The 25,871-nt window shown below is 38.5% G+C and overlaps 1 protein-coding gene across 2 annotated transcripts in view; it reads right to left on the reverse strand.

Moving 5' to 3' along the window:
- The window catches only part of STARD13 (StAR related lipid transfer domain containing 13), a 292,584-nt gene that overhangs the window by 200,117 nt on the left and 66,596 nt on the right, over window positions 1-25,871 (reverse strand). For both annotated transcript variants that reach the window (XM_064645517.1, XM_064645518.1), the window contains 2 exons: window positions 19,468-19,614; window positions 14,816-14,950 (listed from right to left, as the gene is read on the reverse strand). In XM_064645517.1, the coding sequence (XP_064501587.1) occupies window positions 14,816-14,950; window positions 19,468-19,614 (282 nt within the window). The remainder of the gene's footprint in view (window positions 1-14,815; window positions 14,951-19,467; window positions 19,615-25,871) is intronic.

Consider the following 25,871-nt stretch of genomic DNA (forward strand, 5'->3'; position numbering starts at 1 on the left):
GTCAGTTCACAGCAGCTGGAACTCCAAATCAGTGGCATACACGGCTGGACAGTTTGGCACCAGAATCAGTCTCTCTCAGTACAAAAGAACAGGCCACCCAGTAGAGCATGACAAGTATATTCAAGCTAAATGTCCTAAGGAGCATTCTCAGAGAGGTGTATATAAAAAAACTAGTGGTCAGTAGAAAAGGTTGCTCCTCTGATAGACCTTAACAAAAAAATTCCCTGTGGAGAGAAATGTCAATAAATTGACTCAGAGCTACCTACCATCCAAAAACTCCTGAAGAGACTATGACAACAGGAGGCTCCTCAATTAAGCAAAGTCAACAACTATGAAAACTTCTGTCAACCCAGAACCAGACAATCCTGACCCTGGGTTGAATTTCTGCTGTGAAACAAGGACTAAAAGTGAAGCTCCAGATATGCCTTCAGAAAACAACACTCAAAGAAAGGTAAAAAATCTGTGAGGCTTTGGTACAGGTACAGCTCGGGGATTAAAAATCATTATAACTATTTATTGCCAAAACTTTTTTTTTTTTGCCACATACTGCCACAAAGGCTAGGGCTGGGGTGAACAAAAACTCCAACAAAAACTCCAACAAAAACTCCTTAAAAACTCCAACTAGGTTCCTGTTTAAAAGGGTTCATTAAAAAGATAGGGTACAATCATACAGTGTTAGACTTTGAATTTATGTTAGTTGTTGAAGCTGTCACTAAATTCACTCTGCAAACAAAACATTGACTGACTGCCAGTGCAATACAGAAAACAGTTTGTAAGAATACAAGGATTTGCATCTCAAAATGCTCCGACTGTACAGGCCAAAATCACCACTAGTCTAGAAAGACAGTGATGTCTGACATCAAAGAACAGTTGTGTTAGGATTGCACTGCCTGAGCAAGGAGCAAAGAATAATTTACAGAGCCATGGCTACAGACAGACATCTCATTAGGCAGATTATCTGAGCTGAAATTTCAAGAACCTTTAGTAAACTATTTTTATACATGAATCAAGGACAACTCCATAAAAAAACACCCCAGCAATCTGAAGAGGTCAAGGCTTTGGATTTCGTCTGCATCCTGAGATGGTGTGTCAGCAGAGTGATGCTGTGGAGCGCTGGGAGCAGCTCCCTTGCCACGCTGATGCAGAGGGAAGAGTGCCACCTGCTGAGGTCCTGCCAGCCTTCCTGCCACCACCAGTCCTCACATCATCTCTGTCATGTTGACCTCATCCCACCCTCCTCTGTCCATGCTCCTGGGTACCATGTGCCTTCCATCAAGAGAGCTTCCTGCTATGCTGGAGTTAGTGAAGGCAGTGAGGAGGCATTCAGCCCAGGAAGTTAAAAGAGAATAGGATTCCCTTTTCACCTGAATCAGGCTGCAAATCTCCTGGGAACCAGTCTGACAGGAACTGTGTTTTGATGGTTTTTGTATTTATCTGTACAGAGAGCCTTTGCAGTGTAGGCACAACCATGGATTAATTTTGGTCAATTTACACAAATAAACTGCAACACGTTGTTACAGTCTGGTTAGCGGCTGCAATGAGGTTCTTTAAATGGATACTACGAAGATGAGATTAAGGCACTAAATCCAAATGGTAAGGTCTCAAACAGAAAATGAACTTTATTTTTATCAATAAGTAAATGGTAAAAATGAGGGAAGGGGAGAGGAGAAAGGGGAAAAACAAGGAAAGGGAAAAGCTACAAAATTAATTTACAAAAGGATTGCCACCACCAGTGAGGGAAGAAACCAGGTGCATATGACCTCAGGCAGTCAGCAGGAGGACCGTCAAACAGAGGCAGGTAGTGAGCAGGGTGGATGGGTAGGTGGGACAGCAGCAGGCAGGCGAGATGGACAAAAGCAGGCGCGGGGCTCAGCAGCCAACACTGGACCCTGACTTGAACCCGACCAAGCTGGAGGCGAGCGGCAGAGGTGGAACGGAGGCAGGTGAGATGGAGTCAGACGCGATGGAGCGAGGAGTGGGGCCAAGATCGGAGCAGACTGGAACCTGGTGGACTGGACCTTTAACACCACGTGTCCTGGGCCCAAACAAAACTGAACTCCAGCTGTCTGGGACCCCCAAAACAAAAGACCACCAACAAAAAACTCTCTACTGGCTATGCTGGGCACAGTCTTAAATACCCCACGGTTGATGCTCATTGGCCGGCTTGCCTCCGGGCAGGCTCCTCCACACTGCCAATTGGTTAGACCGTCGGTATCTGGGCAGGCTGGCTCTGCCGAGGCGGGAAAATGTAACTTTTCTCTGCTGTAGACTCTCCAGGGGGGCTGGCAAGTAGCCTAAAAATGTCCTCTCAGGACAATGAAGACAGCCCCGCCAGGAGTTAAAGACAGAGTCTGCCATTTTGTTCACCAAACTGGTCAATGTGAAAACAACAAAAAGAGTAAGAGATGAAACCGTCTCTTACACACGTTTCTTAGGATATTATAAGACTAAGGACATGCAGGAATTAATACCATTAATAGAACTTTGACTTTTGTAACCACAATTGCACAGATGATGGAAGTGAACAGGGAGGAAAGCATACCACCATTCACTGCAGTACCTGTGCAACTCATCAGTCCATGGGCATTACAAAGAGCTCAGATTCTGCTATGGCCTCAATTGCTAAAACTCTTTTTAGTATTTTTTGCAGATGAATCTATGAGACGTAACTAGCTCTGAACATGCTCAAATTAATATTTAGTGTGCAGGTTGAGACACTAGATGGAACAAGGAGTCTGGAAACCAGGACCTACACGAAAAAGCTAGAAGAACCAGACTGACCTGCAGAAGGAAGGCAGAAAGGAAAGAACAAGAATATAACTTACTCTGCATACTGATGATAAACACAAGAAGATATTTCACATCAAGAAAGTGTTGTAAAACTTTCTAATCATAAGAGGGGTTCTAAAACAAATTACCTGAACAGGCTCTGTAGTCTGTCAGTAGGGGTCCTAAAAAAGAAGTTGGACAAACTTTCATCAGGTATAGGTATAGGTGATTCTGATTTGGTAAAGGGGAATAGGCTAGAAATTCTCTTGAGGCCTCTCAGACTTTAAGTTGCTTCAGTTCTTCTCTGAGGCTGTGCTAACTCTGTTTCAGTCCAGAGTCACGGTTCTAGATGCAAACTCTTATTTGTTAGCTTAAGTTTTAAGACACCAAGTCCCTCTGGAAATTTTCAGTTCAATTTGCAGCGTGCTGGTGGACCCACAGTGTTCTCAAGCTCTAAATTCAATGGTTCATCTGAAAATTTGCATTAGGACATTTTGCAATAAAGAAGCTTCAGACACTTTTATTTTCTGAGCACTTTGGTTTTGTAGCAAATGATTAGTCATTGTAAATTTTAAAACATGCAATACCAATTTAAAGAAGGTCAGAATTATGACACTTGGCTGCTTCAAACAATGTGTGACCTTTCTCCTACAATAGATTATCAGCAGGCCTCATCTAACAACCAGCAATTCATCTTAAAATCGCTACTTTATCATTCTGTGTCCAGTTCTGGGAATTTACAAAAAAAGGCCATATGAGTGGTAGTAAGATAGAAAACTTCAGCAAATAATTTTTCTGACGTTGTACTTCCCTTGTATAAGTGCACATCACACAAAGGGCCGCATAATCACATTTCAGTATTGTGAGATACTGTACATCCCAGGACAAAGGGGTGGCAGTTGGGCAAAGCTGCCTCCTCCCAGTAGAAGCACAAGAGAAAATTGTACCTTAAGAGGGATTATCTCTATTAGAAAAAGGGAATGCATGATTTGCTCCATTAATTTGCATAGAAAATACTCTCCCTGTGCATTGTGCCAGCCTCTGTCTCTGGTGTGTTACAGATGGAAGTCCCTTCTTCCTCAGCGTGGGAAACAGGCAAGAGCAGTCCACAGGCTCTCCAGAGGACAAAGAGCCGGAGGCTGGTATTATGAGAGACCTTTGCACCACTGCTTAAGTGGGACTAGGGGTCCGACTCTACCCAAGCTCCAAAACGCCACAGAAGCACTTCGTCAGCCCAGGCAGGACACATTTTTAACTATACATCTCTGGTAATATTTGAATCTTTCTGCTTTGCTCATGCTGTGAACAACAATTGTAAAAGTCAAAGGCTCCATCCCAATCATGCGCCATCTGATCAACATGTGAAGTAACTGGCAAAACCCTGCCTGAATAAAAATGGTAGCAGTCCTAAAACAGAGGCCAAGATAAATAAAATGAGTAATAGCTACACTGTATGAGAAATTACTTTGATAAGTAGAACATATTCACTCTTTTTTTTTCATGCTATTGTAAGAGATATACCACAAGGCCAGAAAAAAGGACAATGCAAACCCCGACAGGTAGGCAGACAGATAAGGTATGATTGGACATACTTTCCTGAAGAAAACTGTACTCAACCAATCCCACAAACAGCCTGGTAGGGTTCAATCCAGCACATGCCTGCCATTCTTACCCATGGGAGCTGGTGTACTTTATCACTTGTTCTTTTCTTTGGCAGCTACAAAACAGAGTAGAAAACTGTACTGTCTACCCAGTTAAATAAACTGTGTTGCACCTAGAAGCATGAGCAAAGAGAAGAGAAGAGAAAAAATTCTTTCCCTTTCTGCACTTCAGTGGGTACAAAGTTAACTGCATACAAGTAAGGTTCTCTCTCTTTATATTTGCATAGGCATAGTATAATTTACTGGTATGGTTCCTGATCAAGTCTTGCTATGCATTTATAGAGATTCTTATTTTGACAACTTGAATCCCACATCTACTGACAAAGAGCCAGGACACTTCAGTCTGCCCTTGAAAAGCAATGCATTTTTGAGGCTGTGTGCTAACGCTAAAATGTAAGTCAGCAATTTTAGCGTGTATGATTAGCAAGACTGCACTATTATGAAATGCGGCTGTGTTCCTGCAAACAGTCAGTGCTACAAGAAATACAGCACAGACAAGTAGTGCTGGCTTGCGTTATAGTTTCTGCAAAAGAATTCAGTTAGAAGATCTCGAAATTAACATAACAACAAATATTTCAATTCATGTAGGATAAATAGGTCTATAAAAGTCAAGTAGCACGAACTGGATTAATTTGGTATGTATGTGCTAATTAATCAATGCCAGCCGTCAAATATTTCGTCACTACAGCTGGACCTAGATGGCAAATCTCACTGTGTGAGCTTGGGACAGTTATTATGGGAAAGGGATTGGGCTGGCTCAGAAAAGTGCTTGCTCAATATATTTTGCTGGCAGTCTCTGCTCATGGGGTTTTGGCAAAATCACCACCGAGCCCAGCTGCTCTGCTGCTATTGCTGTCCCTCCCTGGTGGACCTGCTGGCTGCCCTTGCAGAGGTAGGTCACCTCTATTTCTCAACTGCTCCTGTGGTTGCTCGCTCATTCAAAGCTTTTCTTACAACATAAACAGATATTATCCATTTGAACTACATAAATAGCCATGTAATGCTGAGCAATAAAAATAACCAATTCTTAGTCTCCTCCCAATACAGATTTCATACACCTTTTCAACTACATCGAATGAACTTTACTGCAAAAATGAGTTGGAAACTTCAATTTTACTTTATATTGTATGTAAAAAAAGGCATATAAATTATTTTGTCTACATCCATCTGAGATTAATTAAATATTGTTAAATTATTTCTCAAAGCTATTTTATGAATAAGAAAGCTCTTTCCTTTCTTACATAGATAACTCAATGAGTTTCAAAAATAAAATACATGAAGCATATCCCTAGTCTCCAAGTAATCCTTATGAAAACTAAATTAAAATAATGAATCTGATGCAAAATACTGTGCAAAAATGATACCATTAATGTAATTTTAAAGTATATAAATATTTTCATAGATCAAGTGATTTAACCATAGCAGTTCAAAGTAATTTTAATTCCTGCATAGCTACATTAGGATTATTATCTTCATCTGACTACAAAATTTTTGTCAGAAAAAAATGGAATTGAGCAATTAATTAAGAAAAAAAAAAGCATATTGGGTCTGGCTGAGATGGTGTTAATTTTCCCCATAGCAGCCCTCAGTAGTGCTGTGCTTTGTACCTAGAAAGGTGTTGATAACATGCCAGTGTTTTTGCTACTGCTGAGCAGCCTGAGGCTGATTCTCCACTGGTCTTGCCCCCCACCCACGAAGGCCAGTGGGCTGGGGGTAGGCAAGATCTGTGGAGGGGACACAGACAGGACTGCTGACCCAAACTTTCCAAAGGGATATTCCATACAATACAATGTCTGCTTAGCAATAAAAGCTAAGAGAAAGGAGGAGGAAGGGGGGCCTTTGTTTGTCTTCCAAAGCAACGACTATGAGTGCTGAAGCCCTGCTTCCCAGGAGTAGCTGGACATTCATTGCCTGCTGATGGAAAGTAAAGAATAGGTAACTTTGTCTTCCTTTGCTTCTGCACGCACAACCTTTGCTTTTGCTTTATTAAACTGCCTTTATCTTGACCCGCAAGTTTTTTTCCATCTAATTTCCCCACTCTGTTGAGGATGGGAGTGATACAGCAGCTTGGTGGACAACTGGCTCAGCCAAGGTCAACCCACCACAATATGTTAAAAATTTTACTTAAGGAATGTTTTGAAATTCACCAAACAAATTACTCAATAAATACTTTTTGGTCAGTTCTGAAACATGCCACAATTAGCTCCTAAATGAATAAGGATGATCTAAAATATTTCATTTCCTTGGAACTGACACTAACATCTCAAAAGTCTCATCAATCAAGAAGACAGGAGCTTTTCAGTCCATTTGGAGCTCAGCATTACTACCAACAAGAAATAAAACACTATATGCCATCTGTATGCAGTATACCTATGGTCCAAGATGTTGGAGTCTCCTCACTAAAATACTCTGAGCAAAATTTAAAAGGTACATGGTAAATCAGAATAAATAAGAGGATTTATAAGTGTGCATTTGGAAAAAAACCCAACTTTCTGGGCTGTGTGTGTTTGGGATCACTTCTGCTTCTCTTGTAGTAGTGGAGACAAACAAAAGAGAGTAAATTCAAACAAGGCTACCAATTTTAATTCTAATCAATAGATGCACAAGCAAAATTCCACAGAGAAGTTATAATAAAATTAATAGGTTGTCCTAGTTAGAACAGCTGGGACCAGCTCATCACTGGATGGGTGTAACTGTGTATTCTATAGCCTTCCATGCCATTTCCCAGAAACTGCTATCAATAGACCCTTTACACCATCTGCCCAGAGCATGCTTGACTCCTCAGGCTATAAACTGGGTGTTAAGAGGCCTGCAAGACAGGAGGATGTTCCTGTCCTTATACCCATTGTGGAACTTCCTGCCCTGAGGGAGGTACAGGGCATTCCTGCCTGAACTGGAGGATATATAATCTTGGGGTCTTGGGACTTTTTTAACCACTCGTGGGATCCAGAGAAAGACTGCAGACCACAACTCTCAACCAGACTGAGACCACCACTCTCAACCAGACTGCAATCACCACTCTTGACCAGACTGCAACAGCACTCTCGCCAACAGGTTTTTTTCCCCTCTCCTTTTACTTTGGACTCAGGGGACCCAATGAACGCCACTCTGTTCATGCCCCAGGGTCCTGGGTTATACATTTGGGTTTTGTGGGTTAAAACCAATTGTTTGTCTGTGTAATTGTACTTATTGTATTATTTTATTAAATTGTTATTCTGATTTATAATCTCTCTTTTGATTTGGGTTCATTTCCCCTGACGGTTTACCTTTAAACCAGCACATAGGTAACAGACCTGTCCTCCCTCAAAAAAAAAATTCGTAACAATACGATAACATTTCTTACTACGATATGTAAGCACTGCAATGCCAAGTCTCAGTTTAATATTTCTAAGCATTGTTAAAAGGGACCCACAGCTCAAGATGCCATTTCCAAAACGAAAAGGCAGTGGCCTACCAACTGTCCCTGTAACATCTTTTTTTATCGTAATTTTAGAATAAAAATCAGTAAGAACGTGTAATGGAACAGTTTGTTATTAGCCAGTTCTGATAAACACAATAACTGCATAATATTCACCTACCTTTTCTAATTCAGGGTGTCCTTCTGCCACCATCAGAACTGAACACTTGAGACATCACTCTTTGGCATTAAAACTGCAAATGCTACTCAGATACTCGATCTGATCAGTGAGATGGATAGTGTTTTCTGGCTTGGTATATTTACATCTTGATTCGCAAAGCCTGATCCTGTTTCCATTGAGGTTTCACTAGGCAGAGGTGAGCAGACCAAGAATTTAGATTTGGAATTCAGGACTATTTAGAAGATATATTAGATGAGAGTTTAATTTGCTAGTTCTCCTTTCAAGATTTTTTGAAAGTTTACCTGTTCATGGACAAAATATTTATATGGAGCAAAGCTAAAATTTATACTGATCTTCCCTTTTCTCTGTTCTCGGAACTCATGGTGGCATCACGATTTCAGCGTAATATGTAAGCACCGCGTTGCCTGTTTCACAGCCAGCTTTGTGTGAAGGAGACGACTGATGGGAGGAGGGAATAACGACAAAAAGGAAAAGAGAAGGTGCTGCGCTGGGTCCTTGCAACCAGTCCTTGCTGGGAGCAGACTTTGGTCAGAGTGCTATCAAATGCACTGGAAACAAAGTAGATGAGAAAGTCTGGAGTATCAGTTATAGATATTGGAATACATAGCTCTCAGGAAAGAAGGGAGGTGTCTGCCCTTCTCTCCCTATTAGTGTTTTTCATTAGAGTTAGTACAGGCTTTTCCTGGGCAATTCATCTACTACCAAAAAACTAGTTAATCTTAAAGCAGGGAAGATTCTGTCTTCCAGGACCACTTGATCAGCTCAGAAATGACTGCAAGTCTAGAGTATTTCTGGGAAAGATGGGTAATGTCCTCATTGTGTGGGCAGAGCAGAGAAAGAATGGGAAGGCAGCCATCCTGTTCTGAGGCAAGGAAGTCTACCATAATGGGGTACAGCTGGAAGTGGAGTGTGTCACTTTACCTGACTATTTCAGCATGTCTTTGTCCCAGTGGGATACTGGTCAAATTAAGTACTGAATGCAAGAAGAAAAATTATGCAAAGACAATGTTTCAGGCTACCCGCATCTGTACTGGAGAGCTAATTTTTTGACATAATTAATGGTAACATTAAAGATAAAGAGGAAAGCAATTCACATGACTAAAGGACGGAGTTTGAAATTTGTTTCTGCAAGAATGAGAATAACTGGAGTTAGCATTCTTTATGAGGAAGGATGGTCTGGTAGCAAAAACAGAGACTGTGTATAGGTTCTGCTCTTGACCCTGTTGCAACCAATCAGCTGCTTCTGAGACTTTGAGAAAGTCAGTGAGGACTCGATTTCTGCCAAGATTTCTGTATCTCTTCTGCATGAGCTTGTGCTGCTTTTACAAGTGCATTTAGCTGAAGTGTAAACAGTAATCTCCAGCTCCAACAAAGCCAAATAATTGTGTCTTCAAATAGAGCATCTCTTTGAGAAAATGGAACATTCAGTGCTATGTCTTTGTCACTCAGGTCTAGGCTTCTTACTTCATCTTTGCACTTCCTTGCATCTTTGCATTTTGTGGGTCTTAGAAAGTGGCCCACATTCTAGAAGGGCCAGAGAGCTCCCTGAGGTAAAAAATCTTTGCCCAGAGATTGCACAAGTCTTCTTGGGGCTTTGCTAACAACTTTGTCAATGAGGGGCAAGGTCAGAGTAAAGCATGATGAGCCTAATCTTTCCCTTGGGAAACACACCCTACTAGATAATGGATGTAACTGCTGCTGTAAATGGTACCGTGAACTGATAAATTTGACTGTATCTAGAAGTGATAGAATGTGAAACTTATTTCAGAGCCAGGTTATATGCAGTTCTAATCTCGGATGTAAAATGGAGACTGCTTACACATTTCATGGAGAAATGAAGGATCAGCCTAAGGTTTGTTAACAGCTTAAAATCCTCCAAATCTCAAAGAGTGTGTGTGAAAATAAAAACTGCTATGAGTTGTTATAACTTTCTTCTGGCCTGGATGTTGGCAGCCATCTGATAAAAGGCTTGAAACACACACACTCACTAATGGAATAATCTCTGATCCCTGCTGGTACATGGGCAGGAATATTGAACAAGTAGTGCATGAGAAACACAATGATTCTGATTTTCCTTCAGCTGTTTTTATTTTTTAATTTCTCTGCCTCAAACAATGTCAGAGGGTCAGGCAAGCATCACACTGCCTACAGAGAGATAATGACTATCATAGCCATAGATTGCTGCCTTATTAGTTTTACAATGTCAGAAGATATCAGACATCGCTGGAACCTCTGACCTAAACTCTGAAACGCTATAGAATCAACTAGCATTTCTCAAAAAAACCCTCCCAACTTTTTAAAAGAATCACAAACATTTTTCAGTCATGTGGATTACAAAGCAGTGCTTTGCTCCACATTTTCTGAATCAAGTGGCTTAGCACACATATAGTTCACAAACAGTTTAAGCTAGCAGAAACTGCCATTGATGCTGAAAGAAGGAGTTTGCCCTGCCTCATCTCCAGCCACTGACACTCTCTTGCACCAGTCTACATATTCACGTGGCTGCGCAGTGAATCAGACTGAGAAATCACGTTAAAAAAAGCCTCAAAGATGTAAAAGGATTAATTCTAGCCCTATTGGTTTAATGAGCTCAAGTTATTTGTCGAACTAAAGCATAAGAAATCAAAACTGTGCTCATCAACTATACTGAAGAAAAAAGAGAAAAAGCAGACTTACCACAGATAGTGGAAAAAGCCCACCTTGCTACCAATATATGAAGTTTTGTTTCTTACTAATTCACAGAGTGCATACTACAGACAATACTGTGCTACTTGCAAGAGCTAGAGGGTATTTACTGATGGTTTTCTCACACCACCGATATTAGACTCATAAGTTAGACCATCAAAGTTTTCTCTGCTCAGAGCATGGAGAGCCAGGTACTGCCCACCAAATGTCAGACTGTAATTTATATGCCCTGTGAGGGATTTAGCTTATCCAGCTCTAAGCACGGATGCCTTGGACAGTCACTTCTTCAAATACTCGACCAAGCAACACCAGCACTTTGGGAGCACAAAGCGCTTTGATTAGGGACCTACATTCAGGTCACTACTTCAAGGTGAGTTGTATTTTGCTGTAAAAGTCATTTTTTCTCTCCATTAATGGAATCTCTGTGATGTAGACATGGACTTACAAATGCCAGCAATTGTCAGGTGAAAATCTGCTGTTTGTCTCTCAGGCACCTGGTTTTCCTGTCACCTTAGGTACATATTTCCTTTAGTACCTCTCAAAAACGTTCCAGTGAAGCAACTTTTAGGGGGGAAGGATGGAGACGTGACATGACACATCACTGCTCTAAACCATGACTTAATTATTCCATCAAAACGTTGTAAGTAAAGTGCAAGCCATCTTTTAAAAGCATATAAACAGAATACCTACTGTGAGAAGTTTGACAAAGAACCCTTCATTGTATCTTTTAAGCTGTCAGCCTAGTTGGTATCCATGGAAGTGTGCAGCTAACATCACTGCCTTGTATTGAAAACTGAACAGCTGTGTCCTGCCTAATTCTCTGCATATTATTCCTGAATTGTAGCATCCCTGCTATTTCCAACACTGGTCTTCTCTGCTATATTTGCTAATCTTAATAATTTATAGAATATTTGGTTCCTTAAATGGCTCAGTATATGAGCTCCTGGGGAGTGGAGAGAGACAAGTTCTTTTTGGCCACCTGACTTACAAAAAATTAGAAGAGAAGAAAAGCTGGATCATCAAAATGCAACAGGTCCAATTTATTGCTGCGTTACTCCCAAGTTAGGTATTACACCACTTGGATCACGGGAATTAAACAGATGCAGCCTGGTTGTGAAGTGAAAGGAATTAGACCTTTTGTCATTTGGACCCATTCCTTTTCCTATAATAAAAGTAACTTCAGCATACCCTTTTTAAAAAATATGGAAAAGTCTGTATCTTACTGAATAAGCAGTGAAAATCTGGGGACTGGAGAGACATGACAGACTTATGTAGACTGCATGCCTGGAGCTAGACATAGCAATGTTTGAATTTGCATGAAAAAGAGCACCAAAAGCAGCACTTAGAAGGAAGTAAAGTGTTCTGCTCTCCTGAATGACATTTGCAAACACTCATTTCAACATTTATTCCTAATTTAAGGCACTGTCCAATTAAAAACCAGCTCATTAATTTCTTAAGAAATTCTGTGCCTCCCGTAGGTTTCTAGTCTAGCTGCTGCCCTAAGCAACAGCACTTTCTGCATTACACTGCTGTTACTACAGCATTACAAAATTGATTGATACAACACATAGACTGTACTGACGATGATTCGTGGAACTGCTTTTTATCATACTAGTATTTCCCAATTTACAATCAAAAGAGAAAAGTAGACTTCAAAAAGAAAGAAACCCCCAAACTTACTTTCTCTGCCTTTCCTCCCCCCCCACTGCTAGAGAAACAACAGTATTACTGCAACTTCACTTCAAAAATATTTACATAGTACTAGTGGGAAGGCAGTTAAGCAATGATACTTGTACATGCCTGAACGTTTGGCGGAGGTAAAAAAACTAATAAAGGTGGCAAGTCTCTTTTTAATGAATTCTCCCATCTTTTCCAACTAGAACAAGCAACAAACAGAACAAATATTTGTGCTTTTTCAGAAATGGAAAATAGCAAACTTATTTTCTAAGGAAAGGAAATAGCTAGTGGGAAGACAATAATGTTCAATTAGTAAGCAAGTGGAGCCCACCTTCAAATTTCCATTTCAGTGCACAGGAGTAGGCTCATTTAATGAAATACAATATTTTTATTGTGGCATGCATATCATTCTTTGGTAGATGAACATGACAGTGCTAAAGATACCTTTAATATAATAGATTTTACTTTAATCAAACTTGCATAGGTAACTTGAAATGAGCACCTGATTAGGAGAAAGAGAACTGCTGAGCTATTGGCTTAATATATAATTACTGCTAATACCTATTGTCTTGGGGTTGGAGGAATGGATGGTGGCATATGTGATGCCAATACCTGAAAATGCTTCTAAAGCTATTTGTGGAAGAAATCCTAGTAGGACTGATATCCATGGCAGAAAATTACCAGAAAGTATGCCTAAGAACAGAATAAACACAAAGATAGTAACACAGATTAATTGGGAAGAATAATTAGGGCTTCTGGAGGCAAAGTTCTTTGAATAATCATGCAGATATGGGTGATTTGACTGATACAATATACTTCCATTTCAAAAAGCTTCTGGTGAAGTTAACTATCAGACTCAAACTATACCAACAAGGAGAAACAATGAAAAAAATGTCAGGAAATAAAAATGGATTTTCATTGCTAACTTAAAATGAAAAAAAAAAGAGTTAGGAATAATTGAATTGTTTGTTTTACAGTGGATGGATGTTATCCAACAGTCTCACAGATATATGTTCAGTATACTCATAAATGAACTGGAAAACGGAGGAATAAAAAGGGACAGAGGTTTCTGATGATATTAAATTACAGAGGTTAATAAAAACTAAAACTGACTGCCAATTGCTGCAAAAGGACTTCATGATGTTGAACGATTGTGAGATAAACAGGAAAATACAATTAAATAATCAGTGCAATCACACGAAAAGCCAAAAACCCCAAACCACAGGTATTCACTACTTCCTACAAGATTCCTAAGATTCCGTTTTTGCTGGTACAAGAATTACAGCCAAAATAATACCTCAGTAGCAAATTTACAATAAGAAAAGGGTTTTGTATCACATACTCCACAACTGAACTTTGGAACTAATTTCTACAAGACATTTTGAATATCAAAAGAACAAATTAATACAAAAGACACAAGTAGAGGCGAAAAAAGGCCATTAGGGCCTATTAATTACAAACCTGCAAGACAGTGTCTGGCTTCAATGTGCCTGCATGATAAATACCTCAAAGGAAACTGAGATGGCTTACTATCTGCTTACTCTGTTCTTACACTTCTTTTTTGAATATCCAACACTGACCACTGCCAAAAAAGCATACAGGGCTATAAGTACTTTTGATTCAATCCAGTGCAGCCATTCTTCATGTTGTGTGATGATCATGGGCACTGCTAGCACACAAGTAATTTAAAACCTGAGAGGCGGAAACCATCTGCATTTCGGAACAAAGACACTGATCGTAAAGTAGCTTACATTTAGCTATTGTTGGGAAAGTAAATCAAAGCCTTTTGAGAAAACCCTCTGATGGATTTTAACAGACTTTGACTGCGGGCTACAGCATCACCTTCTGAAAAAAAAAAACCCAAATAAATATTTCTATTATTGGTTAAAAACAGGATTTAACTAAACCTCCAGAGCTGAACACTTAGGCTTGTAGACAGTGTGGTGTAGTGTGGAATTCACCATGAATTAGGCATAATCAACAGCCAAATGAAAAAATCCAAAGAGACTACTTCTAAAATAAGCAATGAAGAAAAAGCTGTGGTAGTGGCTCTGATGTCTGGAATCCATCACATCCATTGTCCAGATGAGATTAATTACTCTTTAGAAGTGCCTGTTTCTACTACTCTTTAGAAGTGACTATAAGAGTGATCCAAGTGACTAGTTCAAATGTAGAAGTTTTCATTAGTGGTCTAAAATTAGATTAGATGAATCCCACAGCCCTGATGTCCCATTAACTCAAGTCTGACTAAACTTTTATCTGTACCTGTTTTGCAAACCTAACTCCTCCACGTAGCGCAACATCTACAGAACAAATTACTTCGAAGAAATAAATGCACAGACAATTTTAATGAAAAATAGCAACTTTTGAGGTTACTGAACCTGCAAGTCAGAAAACGCTGTAAATAATGCTGTATCTACTTACATCAGTCTTAGGTCGTGCTCCAGTTGACACTGGGTAAGGTAAACAGTCTAGATCCTGGTAGTCTCCTCTTTTATTTTTCCAAGATCCCTTTTCATGATTATCTCCATAAAAGCCTGTCTCTACTTGAACAGGGTACTGTAAGAGAATTTAAAAAACACTATAAATAAAGGCAAGTCATAAATATTTTTAATGTAAACTCTAAGATAAGAAGTTGGAATTTTATCTTTTTAAAGCTTTTTTTTCTCTGATGTAAACATTTGACCTCAATCTTTTTTCTTAAAACCACCTGCTGCATCATTTTTTCTTTTTGCAAAGGTAGACATCCAGATATTATATGAAGTCCTTTCCTTAACAGCTAGTATACATAATCGGAGAACTAATCAATAGTACACCTTCCTAAACATCAGGGAAAGGAATCACTTCCTAGAAAAAGAAATAGTTTTACTCAGATTATTTAAAACTTTTTATTTCATGTTTATTTTTCTATCTTAAACAGAGACTCAGCAAATTCCCATTTTCTAATTACAAACTCTGGACTTTCCAAATCCACTTATCACCATCTTATCACCCCAAACTTGGAGAGATCTCACTTGTTTGCTCCACTTCCACACCATTTTTTAAAAGATGCACATCCTAACTCTGGGCCCACACTGAATGCAATGCCAGGAAGGGACCGACTGCACAACATTCCCCCATGTATCCTGGTTCGCCTCAAAGGAATAACTGAGTGAGGAAGAAACAATACATGCTGCAATCCAGCAGCAGAATCCATACTAGGAACAATGAGGGAAACAGGATCATGGGTGCACTGCAGAGCAGTCCAGAGCTGTTGAGTACAATCATTCAAATCAGCCCATTTTCTGGATGTACCCCTTCATAAGGGGACAAATTTGCTGCTGGTCTTTAACAGCAACTGCCTACTTCCCAGTTAGTATATTTCTTAGGGATGTAAAATGTGGAGGCTTTTAAAAGGTGACAGAAGAATCAGTATGCGGCCCAAGAAAAGTTTGAAGATAATATACTACTGCAAAAAATTAAGAGAATGTGTAAGTTAAAGAAAAGATTTTGTTTGATGACAGTCACATCTCTAATATAAGATGGGGTAATTATAATCAAACAGGACTTCTCTGCCATTATCCACAAATGATAAAGGGCTAAAACTGAAATCACGATTCTCATTCCCTAGATCTGCTTTTTCTGTATTGAAACTGAATACAACATATCAAGTGGCAATGAAATGGATACATTAAACAACAGGGAAATGCACTAAGTGCACCAAGAGCGATTTATCTCATGTTTCATTTACAAAGTGCCTCCTTCTATATTGCTAAGATTTTTTTTTTCATAGGAAAGGTAGAGGTTTTAGAAGAGCAGTACTATTAAATGTGTTTTTCCAGAACTAGCAGTTTTGCTGTCAGTACATTGAGACAGTCCTGTTTTTTGCACTTTAATCATGTATTTATTGCACTGGTGAGAGAACGCTTCAGAAAATAATTTGGTTATAGATGATGATTTTTAATATCTTTTTTAGGTCAGATGCTGAGGAATCCAGTCAGTGCTACTTTCCCAACAAAAAATTGACCAGTAGTAGCTCGTGGTTTACACAGATGTAAAGACAGACCACCTCTTAACATTCATCTAAAAGTTATTATGTTTTAGAAAACACCTTAAATTTGTTCACCAAAATACTGCAAGACTCCCTACTCTCACCCAGTAAGTCCCATAATATTTATTCATCCAGCCAATTTTTATTAGAATATTTAGGCTTCTTCTGTAAAATTTTTGTTCAAATGAATATTATTAACAACAGTTACCATCACAACAGGATAATGTAAAGAATAATAAAATATCAAAGAGTTACTTCCATGAACAGATAAAAAAATCCTTCAGTAGAAAACTAACTGGCTCAACCTAGTGATTAAATTACAAAATGTATTTCTAAGACACAGCATTTGTCATGAGAAATAAAAACTCTTATCATCTGTTAAAAATTGTCCACACCCTCGAGAGACCAATTTTCAGAGCAGCAGCTCCAACAAACCATGTTGCTATTTATACAGTAGTCACCTGCTTTGGAGATCTTGGGTCTACAAAGTTGGCTTTACATCTCTGAACACTTCACCCCAAACCACTTTCAATCATAATTTCTTGCATCAGTACCCAGTTTATATAATAAAAATAGGATAAAATCATACAAAGGACCCATAACTGCTTCATCATTTTACAGAACCCATATTTACACAGTTACTAGTAAACATATGTTTGAGATAGGCCTTTTTTCTATTTGGTTTCATTGTAAGTGACAAGACTAAAACATTTGATCTGTGTGGAACAAATTACAAGCTATAGTAAGAAATATGGACAAAATAGCATGAATTGATAGAAGATAAATTACTCATACAACTTGTATGAATACAAGACTTTGCTATTTTTTCCACTGCAACTGTCATTCTGAGATCTATAATATCTGTTTCTTCACAGCGAATTTATGGAGACATTTATGATGATCTATTTCTCTTCTTTGACTATAAGTAAGACTAAGTCCACCCATTTTGAGGCAAATTATTCATAAATGTTTAAATTAGGGCAGATGATTCCCTTGTTCTACAAATACTTCTGTAGAAGACAGCAAATGGTGTCCCATTATCAGTTCCACAGATGATAGTCCAAGACCCTTTCTTGCTCTGATCTTGCTGGTCTCATCAGAAAGACCTTTGTGTTAAATGACCTGTCCAGCTTCCATATTGAAATTGGCTCTTGGAGGTTTAAAGTTAATTTCCAGTTTGCCCAATAAGACTACAATAAAATGTGGCTGATTCACACATTTGGCAGTCCACAGACAACTTTTTAGTTGAAGAAAGCTCTCCTACTTTAGAGTGGGAAGAAGATGTGGCATGGTAAACAAGACTGTAACTGTTCAACTATCATATTAAGAAAAACAGTAATTTTGGCATGGGTGTTAGGAACATCCTCGAAATCTTTCTGGATTTATCCAGACAGATGCAACTATTGGTAAGGGAAACAAGTGTGCCAGGACCAGTGTGACTGGCTTGGAGGTAGGTTTTATCAGCATAGTAAGCTTATGACCACCTCTGCATCACTAGCACAGGCTTTCAGGGGGAATGTCCGAGGAAGAAGGCTGTGCCTGAAGTCCTGGCCGTCTGCTCAGAAGATGTGTTGCCACCAGTCTTCAGTAAGAGAACTGTAAGCATCTGGGATGCTGGTGGTGGCATTCTCTATGCAACCATTTTTGATGATGCTGTTCTTATGTATCAAAGTGCCTTTGAAAACGTCATCTATTTGGATTTATTTTTCTGCTGTCTACATGCTACATGCCCTTCATTTAATGCTCCAGCAGTGGATTTGAAGTCATATCCTATGATGTTCAAGTCATCATGGAAAAAGAATGATGCCTGACTAAACCATGGCTTTTGCCCTAGTAGAACAGGCACAGCCATAAAATAATGCGTTTGGATCACTGGTTGCCAAAACCAGACTGTCTCACAAGTGTTTAAACTCTGATGGCTGGGCTTTTACTTTCAGGCACAAAAGCAGACTACATTGTCATTCTATTTTGACAGAAGACATTGAGCATTCTCCTGCAAGAAGACAGAACATGGTCGATTAATAGGCAAATTAATTATGAAATTAATTCAGTTGGATAGAGCTGGTTCTGACTTGCTGACATGTACAATAAGAAAGAAATGAGAGACGTGGCCACTCGGTTACCAACTCTGTAGAATATGTAGAATATGAAAACACATATTACAAAGTGCAATACCAAGATGCAAGATTCTACATCCCACCTTGAGAGACATGAACATTTGCATTGTGATGATCCACACAGACACTTACTTTAAGAATTTACTTTTACAAAATGAAGAAACATTGAAACAACAGTGACAGCAAAAACATTCAGAAAAGCTCACCTTTCAGGAATTTCAAGGCAACACTAACATTCAGAGCTGCAAATCCAAACAACTCTATCTTAAGAACTGACTTGAATCATAGCCTGAAGCAGAGAACAAACACTTCTACTTATGCTCTTCACTCTCCAGTTACTTGCTTCTATAAAAACCCCTGCTTATTGAAAAACTACTAAAAAATATCATCATATCCTTAGTCCTATTTGCCCTCAAAATAAAAGCTTAAGAAACTGTTTGTCATCAATTGATGACACCTGTCATCACAAAATATTCTTAAATAGAGGAATGAAGATCTAAACCAAATATTCAGATAAAATAAATAAAGAAAAATACTAATTCAACTCTTAATTAAGATACATAGTGTCCCACTGGCTGTTATATCTTTAAATAAATACAAAAATAATAAGTATTAATAGGCTAGCACTGGGACTTCAACAGTATTCTGAAAAAACTATCAAATGCAAATACTCAAAAAAAAAAAAAGTTTAAAGACTTTAAGCCATACTGACAGAAATCTTAGAAGTTTCACCCTATCACATTTCTGATCATTTGGCCATTAGTTGTCTAATGAAATTAGAGATTTCATTATTATCTAATGAAAACAGTACCACCTTTAAGCCTGAGCTTCTCAGCCTATTCAGAAACACAACTAGATCTGAAAACTATGGCTTGAGGAGCATTACAGCTAAATGTTAGAGAACATATATGACATGCACATATTCTTACCAGTTGCTTGTGCCTTTTAGAAGAAGGAGTACTGGAGGGAGAAGAGCCACCACTCAGAGCTTCTTCAATATCTAAGTTCAACTGTTCCAGTTTCTTCATAAGCCATGACATAGAGTCTGTCCATTTAGATTCTTTTTCTGGTTGGGCCTAAAAGAAATCAAACATACGTGAAGTCTTAAAACATTCAAGCTGTTTATAACTTGAAGACTCTCATTTTCTCTTCCAGCCCCCAAGGAAAAAGATTACCAGTTCTTTCCCTGTCCTTAAGTAACTTTTTGCTATTTAGAAAGCTTCAATTATCACTTCAATCTTGATGACACATATTCATAGCTGTTCTTAATACTCAAATGATCACACTCCACTTCTGTGTATCTGAATGACTTTCTAACACTTCATTCTAGGTGACCCACTGCCAGCTCAAGCTAAGCACAATCAAGATCAAAACTAAAGTAACTTTAACATCTCTTCCTTAAGCCACTATTTTAGCATCTCTCCGCTGATTGCTTGTTGTCAATAAGAATCAGAACACTGAAGGTCATCATGTGTACTATATTATATTCCTTAGTATAATTCCAGACTTGTCAAATCTTGCAGCTTTCTTCTGCCCTCATGGTGGGAATGCTTTACTGGTCACTTTTTCACCTGGATGCATCTTCCCCTTTTATCTGAACTGCTTCACTGTATTACAAAAACTTTAATCCGTTATAGTGTAATTGTCAAAAGTACTTTTCTTATTCCTCAAAGTCCTTTCCAGTGACTGTCCTTAAGCATCTTTCCATGGCAGTCCCTGTGCACACTGCTGCATTATGCTTTGTTTTCCTTATTTACATCACTTCTAATGATCCACTAGGAAAAAACAGTCACACTGACCTCCCTGTCATCACAGGCAGCTACTACTCCCCAGATTAGTCTCTGTCCTGAAGATATTTCATCTCTGTCACCTTCCTTACTTTCACAAACAATACATATCTTTGCATAGAGGACAATTCCATAGTGAGCATGAGGACACAAACAGTAATAATGCATTTGCATCCTGCCATAATCCTAAAAGCATCATACCAACACTCCTCAAAACCTAGGTTATTATTCTTATCTGATAAATCTTTATGGTGATTTGTTTCCTTATAAAGGAACAAGTGGGACAGAAGGATACTTTCAATTTGTTCACTATTATAGAAAAAACCCTTTACAAATACAATCCAGGAGGTTCACTCCAGTATTACAGTGACATAATATTATTACCGATGGAACTGCTTGTCTTCACCACAGAAACTAAGAGTAAGGCCCCAGATCATGAGACACTGAGTCCCATATTACAAACAGGTGCATGTTCCCTTCAGAGGGGCTAGAATTATCTTAGTAGGGATTGTTTAAAAGCACGGAAAATTAATTATCCAATTTTTAGTTTTCCAAATCTTTATCTGGAATGTCCCAATTTTTTACAACCTTTGAGTATTTTTCCTGAAATGCTGTTATAAGTGCTAAGCTGTATTTCAACTCTGTAGCTATTCATTTTTTTTAAAGAAATACTTTGATTGCTTCCCATTGTCTTCCCAACCATTTGGAAGTAAAATACAGGACATTCCACAGAAAATGAGTATCAAAAGACCCTCTTCACATTGAATCCACTCTGAGTGAGATGATTTTACATAGGAAACGTGCATGCTGATATATGTCTATGACATTCATTTGTAAACAAACTAAACATTCTACTTCTAAGACATTCCAAATGCATGTAACAGTACATATGATATTGCATTACAATAAAAAATACAGCTCCATGCATAGGGAAGCACATTTTACCTTTATCTTGACAAATATTTACCTACTGGAACAATATCTCCAGCATTCACTAATATTCTTCCAAACATCTGTATGAGCCAAATCCCCTTATTTTTATAAATGTCTTGTTTTAATGCAACAGAACTCAAACCACAGTAATTTCTTAAAAATACAAGTCCTAAGAAGTTTCCTCAAACTATAAATCTCCTAGCATTCTCCATTCAGTTCTGCCTTCTTTTTTTTTAGTTCAGTAAGACTCTATATTGTGTCTATTAAGGGGATGAGGAATAAGATAGAATTTCATTATCCTTGAAGAAAAAGCCAAATGGGTCTAGTTAACAAATGCCATTCACTAATTGGAAATTTGGCACAAAAGCACCATTTGGAACAAATGCTGATTGGCTACATATTTCAAAGGTTGCCTGAAATTCCTGCTAAACAGCAAAAACATGATGCTACTTACATTCAAAAATACACAGCCTGCACAGTAGGACATCTAACCAGTGAATAAATTCTGCCTAATCCATTCATGACAAACACAGCTCCCCAGTGTTCAGCCCCAGTAACTAGGTTGGACACTATCAAAGTGCTCAGAAGATCTGAGTATCAGTGTTTCCTGCCCATAGCAACTGCAGAGGCAGTAGGTCAGGGCATCTTTGGAAGCTTTTGTGTCTTGCCCTTCAGAAGGAAAAAAATCTCACTCTAAATTATCTAAGAATCATGACCTGCTTTATTCATTGTTTTTTCCCCTATGAGGTTTACAGGGAGAACACTCCTTTCCATATATTCTCAAGGTCTCCTTTCTTTGTTGGAGCCATATCCATTCAGCAACACATAGGAATGCTGTTACCTTTTGAGGAACCTGAAAAGCATAGAGACAGAAGTGCATTACAGAAATACTTTTTATATGCTACGTTAGAATCACAGAATCATTCAGTTTGGAAAAGACCTTTAAGATCACTGTCCAACCTTTAAGATCAAGTCCAACCATTAATGTACTGCCAAATTCAGCACTACCAAATCCACCACTAAAGCACATCCCTCAGTGCCACATCTTAAACACCTCCAGGGATGGAGACTTCACCACTTCCCTGGGCAGCCTGTTCCACTGCTTGATGACCCTTTCGATGAAGAAATTTTTCCTAATATCCAATCTAAAACTCCTCCCATGGTGCAATTTGAGACCATTTCCTCTTGTTCTGTCTTAGACAAATGAGCAGTAGTAGAAAGTGAGCCAGGAGAATTCCTCAACAAAAAAATGTTTCAAGGTAGAGCAATACTGTCTATGAAGATCATGGCATACATTAGCCAAAGACTGACCTATTGGCCTTGAAAGTGAACTCCTTTGCCACAAGGATTTCTCAAGTCCCATATATTCAGGCTAGATTACATAAAAAACTCCAAAACAAACCAAAGAAAACCCCCCAGAAACATCACTGTCAGTGGGAAATATAAAATTAAGTGATACGCACTTCCTTAAAGCAGTTACACAAGCAGTTATTGTGCTTCAGATAGCTACTGTATAGAAGAACTATCCCAACTGTTTAAGATTTACTAAAACACATTTAGCAATCAGCCAGACATAAAACTTAGTTGTAGGTTGCTACTTCTTACAGCAACCACAGTCTATTTCAGAATGGCAAGCTTAAGGATTTTGTTATGTGTACACATTCATATGTATACCTATTCTGTATTCACTTGCATAGCTGAAATTTCATTACCACCAATAACAAATTAGAGATAAAACAGGGGGCAAAATTGTGCTCAATCATCCAAATACTTAATTGCTCTTTTCTTACATGGAGAAGAAAATACATTCCAGTCATTTGAATGTTTGTGCCTTTTGGATCAAGGCTTCTGCACCCTGTTTTTCAGTTTTCAAGTGTTCTTCGCTAATCTTATTCAGCAAAAACATCTGTGATAAAAGGCATATTTGTTTCAATGTTTTGCTCATGAAGCTGATTGCAAAAGGCATAATAGCTGCCAGCAAATCTAAATTTAAACTGAAAGAATGCAGCAGCATTGAACAAGTCCATATAGAACACTCAGGGGTCAGGGTTAACCTCACTGCCAGACCTCATCCTATACTGGAAGCAGAAAGGCTTCCCACGTGAAGGGCTATGAGAAAATTACGCAACTCTAAATTTATCTGATAATTTATGGCTTTCACTTCAGAACCTTCAATAGGTCCAATTGTTCTGATAATTAATGTATTGTACAACTCTGAGTGATAAATCAGTAACCTCCAAATAAAAAATATCAGCGCTATTTAACCCTCCTCTCTATTAAATCTGCTCAGATAAAAGTTCTCTCAGATGTACAGCCTAGATTGGCAAATAATGATTATGTGGAACAATTTCAGAGACCAAATATCATATTCTGCTCTTGCTGCACTGACGGGGCTCCTCTGTTTTCAAAAGAACCTCTGTGTAAAAAGAAGGTCTCTCAGCCACTGGGAGCTTTGCCTACAGGGACTGGGGGAGGAAGCCAGATTGATTCCCTGTACAAAATCCTTAAAAAAAAAAAAAAATTTAGAATACAAAGGACTCTTTTATTCTCAAAATAGATTTATGTGTGCCTTCTGTATTGAAGATAAAATATTTCAAAGGGAATTTTCCTTCATATCCCACCATAGTGTTCCTTAAATACTTACAGAACTGTTAGACGGACAACTAATTTGTGGCACCTTTATCCTGGAAAGCAGGTAAGTAAACTCAGCAGTCAACAACCTTTCCGCTTCTAAGAACTGTATTGCTATATATCTGAAATTATCAAGAAAGTCTCTTCAATCTCTCAAGTCAGCAGGCAAAGCCATGCACATAGCAAGGTTGCTGGAAAATGAAAGCTCTTCGGGGACATCACATAAAATTCAGAGCAACCTGGATCCTTCTGATCCCCAAAATGTTCACCTAAGATGGGCTGTTAGGACCTCAGCAGTTTTCCAAAAGAAAAGCTACAGAAATACTAATATAAAGTTATGTGTTAATCAGTTTTAAAGGAAAGACCATTTTCAGGATGAATCCTTTACCCCCAGACCTATTTCATTTACTCTTCTTAAATACATCTGTGTATGGAGCTCTGTTTTTACTTCCTGTTCAGTCACTTTCTCCTTCGTGCTTTCCCGCCTGAGGGCATGCTGCCTCAAGCTACTGATTTCTTCAGACAGGTTTTCAGAAGTGACACAAACCATATCTGTATGAATGTGGTGAAACCTTCTCTGTGTTTGATGCTTTAGGGCAAATTAAAGTGATTTTTGAACTTAAGGTTATTTCTGGCTTTTCTCAATTTCCCTTTACACACCTGCCTTCACTTTCTTTCACTAAGCTCAACTGTGCATTTCTATAATTTTATGTGTCTGTTTTTAAGTACACCACTATGTCTTTGAATGATAAAGAGTACAATATAGAAAAATACTGTGGAAATGATAACTTCAAAATATAGAACAATAAGAATACATGCTTGGGTTTTTTAATGATTAAGAGGCACACAACATGGGAGAAAAAGGAACTCAAAGAGATGGTACCATGAAAAAATAACGTAACACAACCCTTACCGCATTTTATATATTTGACTTTTTGACTTTTCAAAGGCAAAGTCAAAGCAGCTCAGAAACAGACTACATTACTTTTTATAATAGCTTTTAATCTTTCAGATAGTGATATCATAAATTTGGCTTTTAATTTGCAATCAACACGTTGGTGTTGCATAGTGATAATGTCCATTGTTTAAAAGAAAACAAAAACCTGAAGTCCTGTCTCTTTTTCAAGAGTTCCTGCATCAGTTCTAGGATAATTGCTCTGAGCTAGGCAGGACAGGACAGGAGCCCTTTTATCAATGGAGTCTTCCAAATACTAGTTTATGGAAATATTTAGCAGATGAAGAAACCTGAGCCAGTTCTTAGGACTGAAAGCCATGAGCTGTGTCAGCATGGTGCTTCACCCAAGACAAGAGAGAGAAATTGGAAGGGGAAAAGAGAGGACTTTAACTGAAGAAAAGGTGTGGGGCAAAAAGGTTTCGGAAAATAGTTGCACATTACTGCAGAAGTTTTAATGTGTAGTAGCCCAGACAGCCTAGTATGAAAACTCTGTTGCAGCTTTGTTTTGTTTCTAGTAAAAGCAAATAGTTTTGTATTGGACTTCTCATTAAAAAAAAACAAAAACAAAACACCAAAACCAAAAAAACCAAACACCAAAATCAAACACCAAAAAATGCCACAAACCCCCCCACCCATCTAAACCAACTTAAACCAGCACCTAGTTGGTTTTAACATCAAAGTGTAATTTAGGATTGCTCCAATGATTACATTTTCCTGATTAATAATGTCTACAGCATCTCCACCTTCTAACAAATAATGATGTCAAGCAACACCAAATTTCACAAAGAGGCTGTTTGACAAGACTGTACTGGTGACACATGGTACAGAAGCAGAACCCGAATGGCCAGACAGGCTGTCTTAATTGACATCTGCTCCTATTTCAGCACATGAGTTATCCTCTTGGGTTATCCCATCTTCAGCTGCTTCAGAGCAGATGCCAGCTTATCATTTATCTATTCTACCACTTCCACCTTGTGAGGTGGAAGAAGTGAACTGCACTTCTTGTATCCCAAACACCTGCTCCAAG

The sequence above is a fragment of the Pseudopipra pipra genome, chromosome 2 (genome assembly GCF_036250125.1).
Source record: "Pseudopipra pipra isolate bDixPip1 chromosome 2, bDixPip1.hap1, whole genome shotgun sequence".
Classification (NCBI taxonomy): domain Eukaryota; kingdom Metazoa; phylum Chordata; class Aves; order Passeriformes; family Pipridae; genus Pseudopipra; species Pseudopipra pipra.